General features: G+C 43.1%; 1 protein-coding gene across 8 annotated transcripts in view; it reads left to right on the top strand.

The window, feature by feature from the left end:
• Positions 1-16,821, top strand: part of AGPAT4 (1-acylglycerol-3-phosphate O-acyltransferase 4) — a 122,319-nt gene that overhangs the window by 10,689 nt on the left and 94,809 nt on the right. For 5 of the 8 annotated variants that reach the window (XM_037895113.2, XM_037895114.2, XM_043544300.1 and 2 more), the window contains one exon: positions 9,971-10,210. The exons of 1 other annotated variant lie outside the window; for it this stretch is intronic. In XM_037895113.2, the coding sequence (XP_037751041.1) occupies positions 10,033-10,210 (178 nt within the window). In that variant the 5' untranslated portion in view covers positions 9,971-10,032. Of the gene's footprint in view, positions 1-3,409; positions 3,531-9,970; positions 10,211-16,821 lie in introns of those variants that run through there. 2 more of the 8 variants (XM_043544301.1, XM_037895115.2) reach the window with 2 other exon arrangements.

The raw sequence follows: 16,821 nt of genomic DNA, 5'->3' as shown, positions 1-16,821 counted from the left end.
ATCAGCTGGGACACTGTCAATGTGATTATTTTAATGGAAGCAACTTTTTAAAAATTCCAATTTGTGAAGGAGCACTCTTTAAATAGTTCCTTTTAAAAATTATAAGTGTTTTTCTACTTCCTTGTTTATGTCTATAAAGCTCTTTCAGCAAAGGATGAATTGACTGTAAAGGGGAATTGAGCATAAAGGCCCCGGTGGAGGAAAGCATCCCTCTTCAGGAAGGTACTGCAGCACATAAGAATAGCCATAGTGGGTCAGACCGAAGGTCTGTCTAACCCAGTATCCTGTCTTCCGACAGTGGCCAATGCCAGCTGCTTCAGAGGGAATGAACAGAATGCTAATCATCAAGTGATCCATCCCCTGTTGCCTGTTCCCAGCTTCTGGCAAAGAGAGGCTTGGGACGCCATTGAAGCACCTATACTCCATGAACTTATCTAGTTCTTTTTTGAACCCTGTTATAGTCTTGGGCTTCACAACATCCTAGGCAAAGAGTTCCACAGGTTCATTGTGCGTAGAAATACTTCCATTTGTTTGTTTTTTAAACGTGCTGCCTGTTAATGTCATTTGGTGACCCCTAGCTCTTGTGTTATGAGAAGGAGTAAATAACACTTGCTTATTTACTTTCTGCACACCAGTCATGATTTTATAGACCTCTATCATATCCCCCTTTAGTAATCTCCGTTGAAGTCCCAGTCTTATTAATCTCGCCTCATTTGGAAGCTGTTCCATACCCCTAATCATTTTTGTTGCCCTTCTATGTACCTTTTCCAATACCTCTAATTATATAAAAAAATATTTTTTGGAGATGGGGCAACCAGATGTGCATGCAGTATTCAAGATGTGGGCATACCATGGATTTATATAGAGGCAATATGATATTTTCTGTCTTATCTAGCCCTTTCCTAATGATTCCCAACATTCTGTTTGCTTTTTTTTTTTTTTTTTTTTGGACTGCACATTGAGTGGATGTTTTCAGAGAACTATCCACAATGACTCCAAGATCTTTCTTGAGTGGTTACAGCTAATTTAGACTCCATCACTTTATATGTATAGTTGGGATTATGTTTTCCAATGTGCACTACTTTGCATTTATCAACACTGAATTTCATCTGCCATTTTGTTGTCCGGTCACCCAGGTTTGTGAGATTCCTTTGTAACTTAATTACGTCCAAAGCAGATTGCAATCTTGAGTAGTTTTGTATCATCTGCAAATTTTGCCACCTTACTGTTTACCTCTTTTTCCAGATCATTTATGCTTAAGTGCTGATCAAGTCAATGATATTTAACCATGGGATTCAATGCAATCCTGAATTGGGACCTCAGGGCCTGATCCTATGCCCTGAAGTCAGCAGCATTTTGTCAGTTGACTTCAGTGGGAACTGGATCCGGTTCTAAGAGGAAAAAATGAGAAAATAGAGACAATTTCTGTAAACTCCTTCAGTTATAGCTATTGTGGCATCTATTGGACTATGCTTTCTTGTGGAGACGCTTTAGTGTGAATCATGTACGCACTTGCTAACCACAAGAAAGAAGAACAAAACACGATTTCCTGTGACTTGCTATATGTATGTATATAGAAGCATCATTAGAGGAAACTCTTGTACTGCAGTCATCCTTGTATTCATTCGGTGATGATTTGAAAAATAGTTTTAGGATAATGCTTATTTCTTGTTTGAATAAAAGCTTATTTAAACCCAGTACTGAGGCTGCTTTATTCTAGCCTGACTGTATTCTCTGCCTCAGCAACTGGTTCCTGTTTGTGAGAGTCAGTTTCAGTCAACAGCAAATGTGGCAGTGTGCAGTGTCCTGTAAGATGTCTAGCTGTTCTAAACTTCCCCTGAAGCTCAACACTTTGGACTGTCATTCAGCAAAGCACTTAACCATAGCCCGGATCTGTAATGAGACTTAGACATGACAGTGCTGAATACTGCAACACCTAACTTTTAGGCCCCTAGAAAATCACTGGTGCAAGAATGGGATCCATAAAGCCTGGGTTCGGTATCTCGGCTCCCTATACAAACCTAAAGAATGGGATCCACAAAAGCCAGCATGCTCAGCAGGGAACCACCTAAACTAGCCAATGGGAGATGCTGACAAGAGGGGTGTGTCCTAAACCTTGCACCTCTCATGGAATTAGATGCCTTAATCCAAGATGCAGTGATCCCCAGCTCTGCTAGCAACAGCTGCAAATCCCTCCCCTGACGTCAAATGGTTTAGGAGCCTAAGCTGCTGCTTGCAAGAAATGCAAGAGGTGGTGGTGCCTCGGCCTCTATTATCACTTTTAATCCAGTGGTTAGAGCCCTCACCTGGGCTGTGGGAGACTGGTTTAATTCCCCCCTCTTTGCCTGATGGGGGAAGAAGCAATTAAACCTGGGTCTCCCACATCCCAGATGAGTGCTCTAACCCCTGGACTGAAAGTTTTATAAGGAGGCACGTCCTCCTCTGGATTTTGAATGGGCCCCATTCTAACAGATCAGGCCCTACAGGCGAGGTGAGTGGGGGTGGGGGTGTGTGTGTGTCCCTTCCCTTGAATGTCACCGTCCTATGTCCCCTGCCGCCTCTTCCACCTGATTTAAGGATTGTGCTGGGACTTCCAGGCATTTATCTCCCATGTGTCCTTAGAGCGAGGCAGCAGAGCACATGCCTAGAGGCAGGAACTTCTGCACCTAGGAGACTTTTGTAGTGAAAAATGTCAGTGCCTGCTGAGTCGGGTGGCAGCTCAGTGTGGGTTTTGCAGCGCCTACCACTGGGACTAAGAGCCTAAACCCCAGATTTAGATGCTTTAGTCTACAACAGATCCATCCATATGCAGCAAAGCAGTTTAAACCCATGCTTCGGTTTAAACACAGTGCTTTAAGGTAAAACATATCTTAGGTACTACTTGTAAGCATAGCAGGTACAAAATGCTCAGGCAGAAATGTGATTTCTTGTTGTGTCCCATTAGCGTAGCCTAGATCCCAGAGAAACAGTGCAGTTTGACTGAATTTGCTGCTAGGGACTCTAAAATTCTGTTCCTGATTCTCTCCGCCCCAGTTTATGCGACCTTTAGGCAAGTCGCATAATCTCCTTGTGTGACTGTCATGGGCTAGCTGGCACTTTAAGGGGACTCAGCTCAGCTTTTCCTGTGATGTGGCAGTTAACCCCCAGCTGATCCTGATTTGGTGACTCGGGGCAGGGCTACACTGGACATTTCAAAGCGCTGTAACAGGAGTGCTCCTCTGGCAGCGCTTTGAAGTGTGAATGTGGTCGCGTGCGCGAGTGCTGGTAATCCACCTCTACGAGGGGATTAGCTACGAGCACTAGGAGCCTGTTTACGCCAGTGCTTTGCAGCGCTCTGATTTGCTGCGCTCAGGGGGGTGATTAGTTAGGGCGCTATAAATGTAAGTGTAGCCAAGCCCTCAGTTACAGTTAGTGATCCCAGCTGTGACAGGATCAAGGTGGACTACATAGGGAGGAAAGAGAGTGCAGTGAAGGAGACCCAGGAAGGAAGAGTGAGGGAGCTCTCAATCTCAGGGAAGGGTCTGGTAAAGGTAGGCTGAAGAGGGCCTTATGACCCTGCACCCCATATTCTTCATAGAAATATTGTTATGATATGAATATGGCATAACTAAGATGTTTTATGCAAGAGGTATCATCAGAAAGGTTATGATCTACTGAATGTGTTTATCCAATTTGTATGAATGTATCATTTCTGTATCAGAGGTTAGGAATATTGACTTTGTAACAATTAGAACTGTGTGTGTATTTGCCTACGGTCTGGTGGGCGTTCCCCCAATCAGCCTCAGTGGGCCATTAGGAAGAACAACAAGACTTGGAAGATACTAATCTCCTGCCTTCCTGAGAAGCTCCCCAGGCTGCTGCTTTAACGCTGTGGGGTCAGGTGAGTGGGTCACCTGGTACTAGACCCCCACCTTGGGCTTTCAGTATTTTTTCATTGGGGGGGGGGGTCAGACTGGGAAACAAAAGATTCCTGCCTTAGGTAAATTCTATTAAAGGCTGGGAAGTAAGTCAATCAAGACGCTTCTCTATTGCCTCCCAGTCCAAGAGGTAAGATTGCTAAAAACACCTGAAGAGAAAGACAGGGCCTGAGTCCTGGAAATAACTGGAACTCTAAGCTACAAAAACTTTGCAACCTGCCTAAAACAACATTTAGGGTGAGAAATTACATTTTGTAACCTGTTTCTTGAGTGTATTAAACTTAGTTTGCATGTTTTGTTTTATTTGCTCAGTAATGTGCTTTGTTCTGTTTGCTATCCCTTTTAATTACTTTAACAACCACAGAAGGTAGATTTTAACGTTTGTTTGTTACAAATCCCAGTTTGTACAATTCATGAGGGCGGGGGCACAAAAAGCTGTGCATATCTCCCTCCACATTGAGGGAGGGGGTGATTTGTATGAGTTTGCAATGTGCAGATCTCTCTATACAGTACAAGACAATATTATTTTGGGCTTACACTCCAAAGGAGGTGTGCATGTGAGTGCTGAGTAAATCCCTGATCTGATTTCAATCTGTCTGCAGCTGGGTGTGGCCTTACCTGTCTATGTGTTAAAGAAGGCTTGAGGGCCTGCTCAGCTAGAGCAGGGTGAGGAAACCCAGGCTGGTAGAATGGGCAGAATCAGTGGGACCCCAGCATATCAGGTAGCACCCTGAATGGGGGGGTTCAACCCCGTCACAGGCCTATAGGAAAGAGGGAGGACCAAAGAGAAAACTCTACAATTCCCAGTAATTTTTCATAGTTTGAGAGGGGCCTAAAGCTCTTCTCTTTGGCAGTTGGTGTGGACTCTTTAGCTGGACTTTCCATTTCTGTCCCCTTCTGAGGTTCCGAAAAATTTGACCTTGCCAGAGGGCTAAGTCACTGAACGTGTATTGAGAGAGAACTCATTTCGGGACCAAAGAATTGGTCAGTAGGGGGCACTGGAGATAAACTACTGCAACAGCCTGCATGTGGGGTTAAAAGGAATGTTTGGAAGTGGTGTAAACAGAAGAGATGTCTGATCTGTCTCGCTTCAGAGCAAAACTAGATGTCTCTGATAACGGGAAAGGAGGAGTGCAGAGTAATGGCTGCTATTTATGGTCCTGACCTTGTAACCCCTTAGTCAAATAAGTGTGTAGCCTTAGACTACTCACTAGACAAGTGTTTGGCCCTCTATCTGTTTCATACCAAAGGGAAATGCCCATCACAAATCATCCTTTTGTTTGTTTGTTCTGACCACTTTCCCCCAATTAATTTAAGGGTGTTGATAAGATGGCTGCCAAAAAAACTGTTTTCTATCTTAATGTCTTCTGAGAATGTATTGATTGGGCCTTTTGTTTTCAAACAGCTGTTATGGCTTTCAGTCATGAGCTGTAAGAAAATTAGTGTGTATGTTTAATAAATCACACTCTAAGAGTTGTGGGCCTTATCCTCTTCTCATTTACACTGGGGTTAACTGTGGATGACTATTGAAAACAATAGGGTGACATTGGTTTAAGTCACAGGGCTTCATTGTCCCCTCAGTGTTTAAAAAAAAAATCAGTGTCCTTGCCTGTGTTGACAACTGTACCTTTGATTTTATTAAAATAAAATTGTACCTTGCACTATTTGCCTTTTTATTTATACTGTTTCCCAGGCTACAAGAAGTGCATTTTTATTTACGGTTACTTTCACTCTTTCATGCACTTGTGGTGTTTCATGCACCAGTGCGGTGGTGTTTGAGCTGCAAACACTGTAGGGGAATGTTCTTAAATCCAAAACACTAGCTTGGATTGAATTGGGGGAGCCGGGAGAGAGGGAGAACCTATTGAAATAAGGCTTTGTAATTCCCTAAGCTTTTAATTTTTTTTTTTTTACAAGAACAAGTGTCTCTACTTTGTCCTTATGACAAAGTTCCATCCCCAATTAAATTAACTATTTTTATTAAACTTAAATTTTGTGGCTGAGCTATAAAACAAGACAGTGACTTTCAAATGTACCATTGTGTCTTCATGAATTATTTGAATACCCTGTTTTATCAGTGGCTATTGCTTTAATCTTACAAAGTTTAGCATCAAAGGCCTGCGGTATGTCATATGTTGAACATAAATGTAACGTGTTCAAGTTTAACATTTTTCTTTGGAAAACTACTGTAACAGTGAAAAGAATGAATCAGTGGAGTAATGGTATATTCTTCCTTCTTTTGAAAGGCTTTTGATCAGCTACCCTTAATACATTATTTTGTTAATCATGTCAAACAGTGATTTTCCTGCTCCCCCCCCCGCACCCGTCCGCCCCCGGATCACCATTATACCAGACTCTGTTTTCATTTTATATTATGGGTTTCTTCTTTGATCCAGACCCTCACTGGTCTTTGGGAATTACATTAGATTAGAGGGATTCTGTGACATGGAATTAAAGAGGCTAGCTGGTCTTAATGAATGATTTTATGATAAGCCTAATTGCTGGAGTTTCAGTCAATGTACGGCATGCATTGATATATTTCCCATGCAATTGTAATTCAGTGCCTGCTATCTATGTTTATCTAACTTTAAACATGTAAGTAGTCCCACTGATGGATTGAGGAAGTTGGTCTGTATCAGGAGAGAGGGTTCCTGTGGTTTTCTCCATATACTTGTTTACTTTTGGCAAAACTTATTAAAACCATATTGAGGAAAAAGCACCAGTCCTATCTTGAGGTTCTATAAGATCAAAGGCTGGTTTGTGAATTGTAACTATATCCAATCCTGCTCAAACATAAAAACAAACTTAAAAAAACCCTTGGCTCATTGACCAAACTAATAAACTTGCGGTCTCAAAAATGAATTTTTTAAAAACAGGTGTGAAAACAGGCATGTGATAAGGGTGTTATACTAATTGTTTTCCAGCCTTATTGATAATGGCTGCAACCTGCAACTGCTGCAATAAACATATGCCACATTGCCACTTTCCAACCTACAGAGAATTGTCAACCTTAACTTGTCTTCAGGCAGTACACAGTATAACAAGTAGAAGGAAGCAAATCTTCATTACACAAAGGGCATATATTGCACAGTAAGATGGGGATCGATACCACCATTAGTTCATTTCATGTAAGTCACCAGCAACTATGAGATTCAGTGTTTTAATTGTCCTTTTCTAGCTACAGCTTGGTCAAAAAAACAACCTTCTTTAACCTCTGGACAAATCACTTCCTTATTGCTTCACAGTGGTGTCAATCCAATGTATTCGGAAACAGATGAGCCATTAAACATGGGGTATCAGGTTCAAGTTGATTTGGATCTGGATTGTTTACTACAATACCAATAAAATAGTACAGTTGTGTTTAGGGGCACTAACTCAGGATCAAGGCCCCAGTGTGTTAGGTACTGCACAAAGTCAGTCCCTGCCTCAAAGAGCTAGCCATCCAGGTGAAAATACTGTGGCGTTACCAGATCCCACTGTGTAACTTCCTTCGACATAGAAGATCCAGGAACAGGGTAAGCTATTAAAGGAACATTTTGTTTTTTCTATTAGTATGAAATTTTATTAATGTTAGTTTTTCCAATTAGTGACCTTTGATTTTTATAGCAAATGAGATGGGCTATTTTTTTTAATGAACAATTCACTAGCATTACAGCACAATGCAATGTGGGGGCTCATATGTTGCTGAAATCAATGGAGGGAGTAGTTCATACATCTAAGACCAGAATTCTGCCTCACGAGCATGGGCCCAAATATGCGCTCCTTATTCAGGCCGAACTCTCACTGGCATCAGTGGGAGTTCTGTTTGAGTAAACACTAATGAATTGGGTCTTTCATGTCTGAGCACTAATGTTTATACTGCTTCCTGTGTATATTGTGCCCAATGAGAAAACCGTGAAAACATGAAGCAATTGAGCAAGCTGTGCATACTGAATGCTGTGACAAGCAAATTCTCTCTCTCTCCAAAATTTTGATAGGTCCCTCACTGAGTTCAAAAGACAACAGGCCAGCAAAATGATGTCTAGAATTGGGTCTGCTTCCTGCAGGAGCAGGATTGGGCCCAACTGGGGAAGAAAAACACAAATGATAGATTGAGGGTTTAATTTGAATATACCAAAAAAGGCATGTTTATGTATAGTGAGCAGTGACGTAAATACACCCCGAGGAGAGGTTTTTAACAATCATAAAAATGAGATAACATACTTTCTTTTGCAGTGTGGCAGAAAACTCCTAACTGCTTACTTTAATAATGGAAAGGGTAAATCTAATGGAAGGTTTGTTTATCCATGGAAGCATGCTTTGTTAAAATTAATCCATATGTTACTTATACAAAATGCAAATTTACTTGGATTTTGTTGGTAACTTTGCAGTTATGCTCCTGGTAATGTGATCGTGTTAGCTACAGTGATGATCCCAGCTGACTGAATTCAGATTTTTGTTTTAAAAAAAAAATAAAAAAAAATGATGCTTCCAACCAGACAACCATCACATTTTCTGCCCATGAAGTCTTAATAGTCAATCTTTGTTATTTTTAGGGTCTCCAGGGGTTGGTATAGGTAGAAATAGCTATTCAGAGCTATAACCTTCCATTGATGATATCTGTCAAGCAGGGTTATTTCCCTTGTCAAGCATGTCAGCACAGATGGGAAAGAGAGAACATTTTGTATTAATGCTACTGATTTTGAGTAATAGACTGGATCTGTGATAGTTCTTGCTTTATCTATTCAAGGGACATTGGCAGGTCACCTTTTGGGCCTTAACTTCTATCTTAAAATTGCCTAATGGTGGTAAAAAAAATTTTAAAATGTCACCACTTTGTCACACACAATTCCTTTACAAGGGATCTAAAGGCTATATTGTTGGGGTGCTGTTTGCTGGCTCTGTAGCAACAGTTGCCTAACCAAAACTAGTCTGAGAACTCTGCAGCGGAGATCCCATTGAGGATGCCAGTGCATAAAGAAGTAAAGCAAGACTTGATAATTGCATTATATTAGAATAGCAGGAGAAAAGCCGCATGCTATTTTTAAAAAGGAGGACTACTTCTCCTCATTTTTAAGCTTCTGATATGTTCATTTCAAATGATCGAGAATGGATTTGATGTTTGATGGTCCTTTGCAGCTCACTTTTAAGCCTACAAAAGCTTCAAAATGTTCTGAGCTGGTTCACTTTTTCAGCTTCTCTGCACTATTGAATAAAGACTCAGTCCTGCAAGGTGATCAGCTCACTTGCTCTATCTAGCAAAACACTTAGTTATGTGATTAACTGTAAACAGCTGGGTAGCTTTATTGATTTCAATGGGACTGCTCACATGCTTAAATTTTAAGCATGTGCTTCTCGTCTCTATTGCACTGAGCCAGAATGCTTAGCACCTGGCAGAACTGAGTGTTTTGTAGAGGGGGACTGGGCTTCCAAAGCAAAATAAGTTACACATGCAGGTATGTATGTAGTACCATTCACTAGCAGGGACTAAGGACGTGTGACCTATCAGCCACTTTCTCAGAGGTCTTGTGGACCTTGATTAAAACTGCTGTCCCAGGGCATGAAGCAAACAGTTTTTCTTTGTTTTTTGTCTTTAATTTCTCAAGACTGTACGAATGTAACTTTTGGGCTCATCATGAAGGTAAAGTTCAAGGAATATATCTTATTTCAAATGTAATTGTCTGAACACCATTCTGTACAGTTATTTCATACTTTATCAATAAGGATCTGATTCAGCAGAGCATATGAGCATGGTTGACATTGAGTACCTGGGTAATCCCATCTCTATCCAGCAAAGCACTTCATTCTTGAAGTCAGTGGGATTTAGGCATAGGAGCATGTGTTCATCACCAAGTGATATAAATTGTTTGAAAATGTGGCTTTGTTTTTCAGTGTCTGTTTTTGTAAGTATTTGTAACCAGGTCTTTCTCTTAAGAATAGAAAAAAAGATTTAGTAGGAAAGCAGTGACTTCACTGCTAACACTAGTCGTGAGTTATCTATGTATTCAAATTTTTATTTCTATTTAACTTTATTTCTGTTTACTAACAGCTGCTGTTGTTGTTTGGTTTTGCAGACTATCTTCTGAATTCCTGGATTTTCTCTTTCTGGCAGTTACCCTTCCATTCTTAAAGAACCATGGACATCATTGGCTTTCTGAAGTCTCAGTTCATTTGCCACCTTCTTATCTGCTACATATTTATAGTGTCCGGACTGATGATTAACTTCATTCAGCTCTTCACACTTGTCCTCTGGCCAGTCAACAAGCAGCTTTTCAGGAAGATCAATTGCAGACTGGCTTACTGCATTTCAAGCCGTAAGAATTTTTAAAAAGTTTTATTTCCATATCTTGACCAATGAATTAGTTGTTAGGTAGTAATCTTATCTATGTTTGCATATTCATGCATATAAATCCCTACATTTTGCTGTGAGACTATATGTGTATTGGTTAAAGTATGTGAGGGGTTTTTTTATCAAAATGTGCTAGAGTGTAACTTTTTCGTCCACTCATACTGGGGCATTCATTTGACACAAGATAATATAGATATTGGATTCTTATGATGAGCATCACGTTTGATTGGCCAAAAAAGTAAATACTGACCAAGGAATGATACAACTTAATATTTACAGAGGCATACTGTCACTGTATATAGTTACATACCATTCTAAATGGTTTTCATCTAGTATATCTTCCGATTTCTCCATTATCCTGAAGAGATTCATGGACACACATGACTTTGTTTTTTAAATTGGGTAAGTGTTCCAGATTTCAGTAGTGTTGGCATGAAAAGATGATAAATAATACTGGCTCACAATATGACTCTTGCATACAGTACTAGCTTGATTTGAAACTATTGCTTTTATTCATTGAATAAACATGTCAAATTTTAGAGTACTGTATCTATGCCAGGAGTGTAGCCACTGGTGGGCCTCGGTGGGCCACAGCCCACTCACTTAGCATCCTGGCCCACCCAAATCTGAGCAGAGGTGTAGCTTTGCCACAGCGGCCCGGAGCGTCACTCAGGCACATGAAATCCAGGATGGAGCTGTGTGTCCACCCTTCAGAAAGCTGCACTCCAGCAGCTCTGCCTTGCCATTTTCTAAGCCACCCCACGTGCATGCCCATCTTGGCAGGTGCAACCCTGTGCCTGGGGGCACCAGGGCTAGGAAGAGGGCGTGGCGTCAGGGGAGAAGCTGAGCTAGCACAGTCTGTCATTGCCCGTCCACCCGAAAGTCGGGGCCCACCCAAATTTCCACTCCTAGCTACACCACTGATCTGTGCACAGTATTTAGGTGTATATAATCATAAGAATGACCATACCAGGTCAGACCAATGGTCCATCTAGCCCAGTGTCCTGTCTTCTGATAGCGGCCAATGCCAGCTGTCCCAGAGGGAATGAACAGAACAGGTAATGACCAAGTGATCCATCCCCTGTCGCCCATTCCCAGCTTCTGGCAAACCAAGACTATGCTAGGGACGCTTCAGAGTTTGGTTTTGCATCCCTGCCCATCTTGGCTAATAACCATTGATGGACCTATCCTCCGTGAATGCACAGTAACTCCCCACTTAACCTCCTCTCACTTAATGTTGTTTCGATCTTACGTCCCTGCTCAATTACAGAACATGATCCATTTAAAGTTGTGCAATGCTTTGCTATAATGTCATTTGGCTGCCCGCTTTGTCCATAGCTAGCAGCCTTCCCCCTCCTCCTCCTGCCCGTGGCAATCAGCTGGCTTGCGGTGTTCAGGAGGCAGGGGAGGGAGGGGGAGCCTGCAGGCAGTGTCCTCACTCCTCCCCCCTCCCTTCTGCCTCCTGAATGCCGCAAGCCAGCTGATTGCCGCGGGGAGGAGCAAGGACTCTGTGTGCGGAGTAAAGGGGAAGCGGGGGGAAGAGGAGGCGGGTTAAGGGGGGGGCTTGGGGGAAGGGGTGGAGTGGGTGGGCCGAGGGTTGAGCCCCTGCCTCTGGTGCTTGCAGAATAGGGGAAGCTGCCAGCGCAATGTGCTTCTCCTAGCCTACAGCACCTTCAGCCTCCTTGCCTGCCTCATTGTCTCCAGTGCTAGTGGGCGGTGCCTGTGTGGGGTAAGGCGGGGGCACCTCCCAACTATAGTACTGTACTGTATGGCAAAAAAAAATTTCCCTGGAACCTAACCCCCCAACCCCCCCCCCCCGCCCCATTTACATTCATTCTTATGGGGAAATTGGATTCTCTTAACATCGTTTCACTTAGTCGCATTTTTCAGGAACAGAACTACAACGTTGAATGAGGAGTTACTGTGTATCGTTCTTTTTTTGAACCCTGTTATAGTCTTGGCCTTCACAACATCCTCTGGCAAAGAGTTCCACAGGCTGACTGTGCGTTGTGTGAAGAAATACTTCCTTTTGTTTGTTTTAAACCTGCTGCCTATTAATTTCATTGGGTGGCCCCTAGTTCTTGTGTTATGCGAAGGAGTAAATAACACTATTTACTTTCTCCACAGTAGTCATGATTTTATAGACCTCTATCATATCTCTCCTTAGTCATTTCTTTTCCAAGCTGAAAAGTCCCACCCAATCTTATTAATCTCTCCTCATATGGAAGCTGTTCCATACCCCTAATAATTTTTGTTGCCCTTTTCTGTAGCTTTTCCAATTCCAATAGATCTTTTTTGAGACGAGGCGACCACGTCTGCATGCAGTATTCAAGATATGGGCGTACCATAGATTTATACAGAGGCAATATATTTTCTGTCTTATCTATCCTTTTCCTAATGAATCCTAATAGAGAATACAATAGTTAGACTGCTCATCTAGCACCAAATGGGAGCTTTGTTTGAATAAGGGCTCCTGAATTTTTGGCCTCTTCTTTTATTGAGGAAAATAATGTTCAGAATATCACTAAGAGAAAGTTATAGGCCAGATTCTGGTACTTACTCATGTTCAGTACTACTTTGCAGCACATCTGCTTCCTTTGACATCCGTGGGTCTAGTTTTACAATAAGATTGCACTCAGGGAGGAAAAGGGTGGCAGAATTTGGCGCATAAGTATCTATTATTGCCTGTATTTTTCTACAGTACATGGTAAAGTGTTTATGCATGTTTAATAAAAATCAAATGGCTGTGATCTCGTTGGTGTAAATCCGGAACAAGTCCAGAGAGGGGAGAAGAATTCCACTAGCATAAAAAACAGTTGTGATCAGAATCAGCCCAAAAGGAGAAACAATGTAACCTGCCCATTTTCAATAGCAGCATAGGGACTGTAGAATACTAATGTGTTCCCAACTGTCACTGTTTCTAAAATCATTGGGCTAAATCCTTAAATCCATGTTCAGTTTTTACAAAGTCCTTGCTCAGCTAAAACTTCCATTGACTTCAGTGAGCAAGGAGTTAAGAATTTGGCCTATTGCTGTTCAACCACCTGGAGCCATAAATACAAGTTTCACGTGGTGGTGAATCATGCTGTCGGACAGGTTGGCTTTTCGGCGTTATTGTAAAAGTGCATGCCTTGTGAGGTGCACGGAAGAGATCCGCATACGACTGTCCCAGTGATCTAATTGCACAGGACTTGGCACAGCTCTAGAAGAGAGAATGTCCTCATTCTATCAGAAAACTGCCTGAACCTGAGCCCCTAGAAATGCATTGCAGTTAAGTGCCGTAACAAGGGCTTGCTGAAAGCAATGTTTCAGTTTATCCAGTACTAAGAACCTGAGACAGGAAAAGGCTTGGTCCTACCCATCGGTGCCTGATGAATCACTGTGTGTTTTGGAAAATCAGCTATACTTCTCTGCTCATAAGCAGCTGCTGGTTTTCCACAACACATGACACACTTTGCTTGTTGGGAGACAAAATGGAGTTCCTCTTCCCCCTCTCGCTCTCCACTATCCACAGAGTCAATCAGTGTAACCACAATCTTTTAAACTGGTAACACTGTCATTTGAATGGACTTTCATTTTACACCTGAGAGCAAGAACCCATATGCCAGGGGTGGCCAACCTGTGGCTCCGGAGCCACATGTGGCTCTTCAGAAGTTAATATGCAGCTCCTCGTATAGGCACCGACTCCGGGGCTGGAGCTACAGGCGCCAACTTTCCAATGTGCCGGGGAGTGCTCACTGCTCAACCCCTGGCTCTGCCACAGGCCCTACCTCCACTCCACTCCACCCCTTCCCACCCTCTCCCCTGAGCCTGCTGTGCCCTCGCTCCTCCCTCCTGCCCCCCCCACCAGAGCCTCCTGCACCCCACAAAACAGCTGATCGGGAGGAAGGGGGAGACACTGATCGGCAGGGCTGCTGGTAGGTGGGAGGCTCGGGGGGAGGGGGTAGCAGATGGGGGGGCTGCTGACTTATTACTGTGGCTCTTTGGAAATGTACGCTGGTAAATTCTGGCTCCTTCTCAGGCTCAGGTTGGCCACCCCTGCCATATGCAGCTCTGTGACCAACCTTGGGCATGTTGTAGATTAGACTGTCTTAAGCTCTGATGTATGGAGAGTGGGGTAGATGTCAGTCTGCTCAGTGCCTCTTGAAGATGTGTTTAAGGGCAGAGACATTAGTGTCTGTTTACTGGAAGGCACTTGGTGGAAGATGAGCATAGGAATGATTTAGTTGGGAGGGGTCCAATGGCAAATGACTCTCAGAATAAAGAGAAAGGGAGCCTCTTAGAATCTCATGAAGCCATCATTGGATCAGGGGAAGCTCCAAAGAAAAGACATTTGATGTCTGATAATTTCCCCTCACAGAGCTGTCACCAGGCCCATTCCACCAAAAACCCCAAGTTCACTTTATTTTCTAGAGACTAGTAGGGATAGACTTTTGAGGTGTTTACTTTTTTTACATGGTTTTCATTTACACCAGGGTCTAAGCATTTTTTTTTTTTTTACAAGAATAGTTGCAAAGGGACACTTACCACTTACCACACCCTCTGCAGTCTGCCAGATGATCTTCTTGATTTTTTTTTTTTCAATGTCTTGGGCCTTAAGCCATGTCAAAAAGTCCAAGTGAACCCCTTCCACAGTGTTAGACTGTTTATTGGATTCTATTTTCCCTCACTAGGATCTTCAGCCCTGGCTCTGGGCCATTTAAATTCATTCCATGTTTGGGCTCCCAGATAAGCCATGCCTCCTCATTGAGGTTTATGTCCCTTTACCTGTGGCTGGTAGGGGAACCTAGACCTGCCCACTACCCTGGGTTCCAACTCAGGGACCCTATACACACCAGCCATGTGCTGATCAACTTCAGTCCTTCGCTGCTATTTCCATGGGCCTCTTCCTACCGGCCCCTCTTTCTGGCCATAAGTCAGGGCCAGTGTTCTCAGGTTCTTCCCAGCTGTGTACCTCTGTCTGATTGCCAGGCTCCTTTGGCCAGAGAGGAGCATCCTTCACTGCACTGCTCCCAGCCTGGAACTGAACTGCCAAGACCAGGCAGCCAGCAGGCCCTGATTGGTGGCTGCTAGCCCTTGGAGGGCCAGGTGTGTCTAGCTTTCAAAATGGATGCTCTGGAGAGTCTTCTCTAGGCAAGCTTGAAGGACCCACCTTCCCTTCTCTGTTCCCCTCAGCTCACTGCTTCTTGAAGTGGGGTGTAGCAGGACCGTGGGAACCCAAAGCAGGGAGCCACAAAATTGAATGCACCCTGCCACACCAGATTTCAAAGAAGCCTCCATTTGTATTGCAGGCAACAAGTTTTGTCACTTAGATTGCATTTGTACTCTATTTGTATCTGAACATGGAGTGTTTTGCTTGCAGATGCTATTCACTTGTGTGCATAAGTGACTCCATGCATAGGGCCAGATACTGGAGCTGAGCCAAGGCCAGTGGGGCAGTGTAGCATTAAAGCCAGCTTAGTTGTCTACTAGAGAAGTCCCCCTGCTGAGAGGACTTGAGTGGCTGGCGAGCCACAGCTGCTTCTATTCCACCCTCATGCATGATTGTGACTGCAGGGGCTGCAACCTGGTGTTGTCTTATTTGTGGATGGGAGTATTGATTACTGATTGATCTCTTAGAGTGCATTAGTTAAACATTCTGTCTCCTGAGGGCAATAGCATTCTTAACTACACTGGATCCCCCAGCTCCTCACAAGGCCCCTAGAGGCTGGCAAAATTGTCCTAGATGAGAACAGCTGTTAAAAGAAAAGGAGTATTTGTGGCACCTTAGAGGCTAACAAATTTATTTGAGCATAAGCTTTCATGAGCTACAGTTCACTTCATCGGATGCATTCAGTGGAAAATAAAGCTGTTAAGATTCTCTAGTTTATGCTAGAGGCTGGCCTAGCATCTGGATAGACCTGGGATCAGGAGTGGTGGCCACTGTTGCATACTGTCCTCAATTATGCAATGCGCTGCTTCAGCCACTGTTGCACATCTGGCCCACAACATTGACTTGGCTGAAAAAGGCCTTGTTTTAAAATTTTGCCGCTCATGCCCAGAGCAAGCTAGCTGTAGGGTAAGAGTGATTCTCTCCTCCCACCGCCCCCGCATGGTGCACTAAAGGTCAGCAAGCCTGGAATGAGTCATCCATATGATGAGTTATCCATATGTGCTTGGTATTTGAACAAGGGGAAAATGGTATTAAGGTTAAAACAACAACACAATCTGTATTTGAAAGAAACTGCATTAAACTAATCAGTAAAAATTAGTGTTTTAAAAAGTGTAAGCAGTAAAGTCTTTGGAGCCTTGGGGTATTGATTAATAAAACAGCTTAGGTTGGGTCATTCCACGTGTAGCTCTGACGGAAGTCTTTGCAGGATCGGGCCCTTGGTTTATGCTTGGAGAAAGTAAAGAAGAGTACTTTGAAATGGTGATAACCCTCATATTGCTTTGCGCAATTTGTAATAGCATGAATCACAGAGTCAACCAAAACAGTGAAATAGAGCAGGAATAGTTGGCATAACTCCAGAGCTAAGTGAGGGCAGCATAGCAAATTCCATTAGATCAAGCAAGCACCTCCGTTTTGATGTTGAA

The sequence above is a fragment of the Chelonia mydas genome, chromosome 3 (assembly GCF_015237465.2).
Source record: "Chelonia mydas isolate rCheMyd1 chromosome 3, rCheMyd1.pri.v2, whole genome shotgun sequence".
In the NCBI taxonomy this organism is placed as follows: domain Eukaryota; kingdom Metazoa; phylum Chordata; order Testudines; family Cheloniidae; genus Chelonia; species Chelonia mydas.
This window is presented reverse-complemented; position numbering and strand designations above follow the sequence as displayed.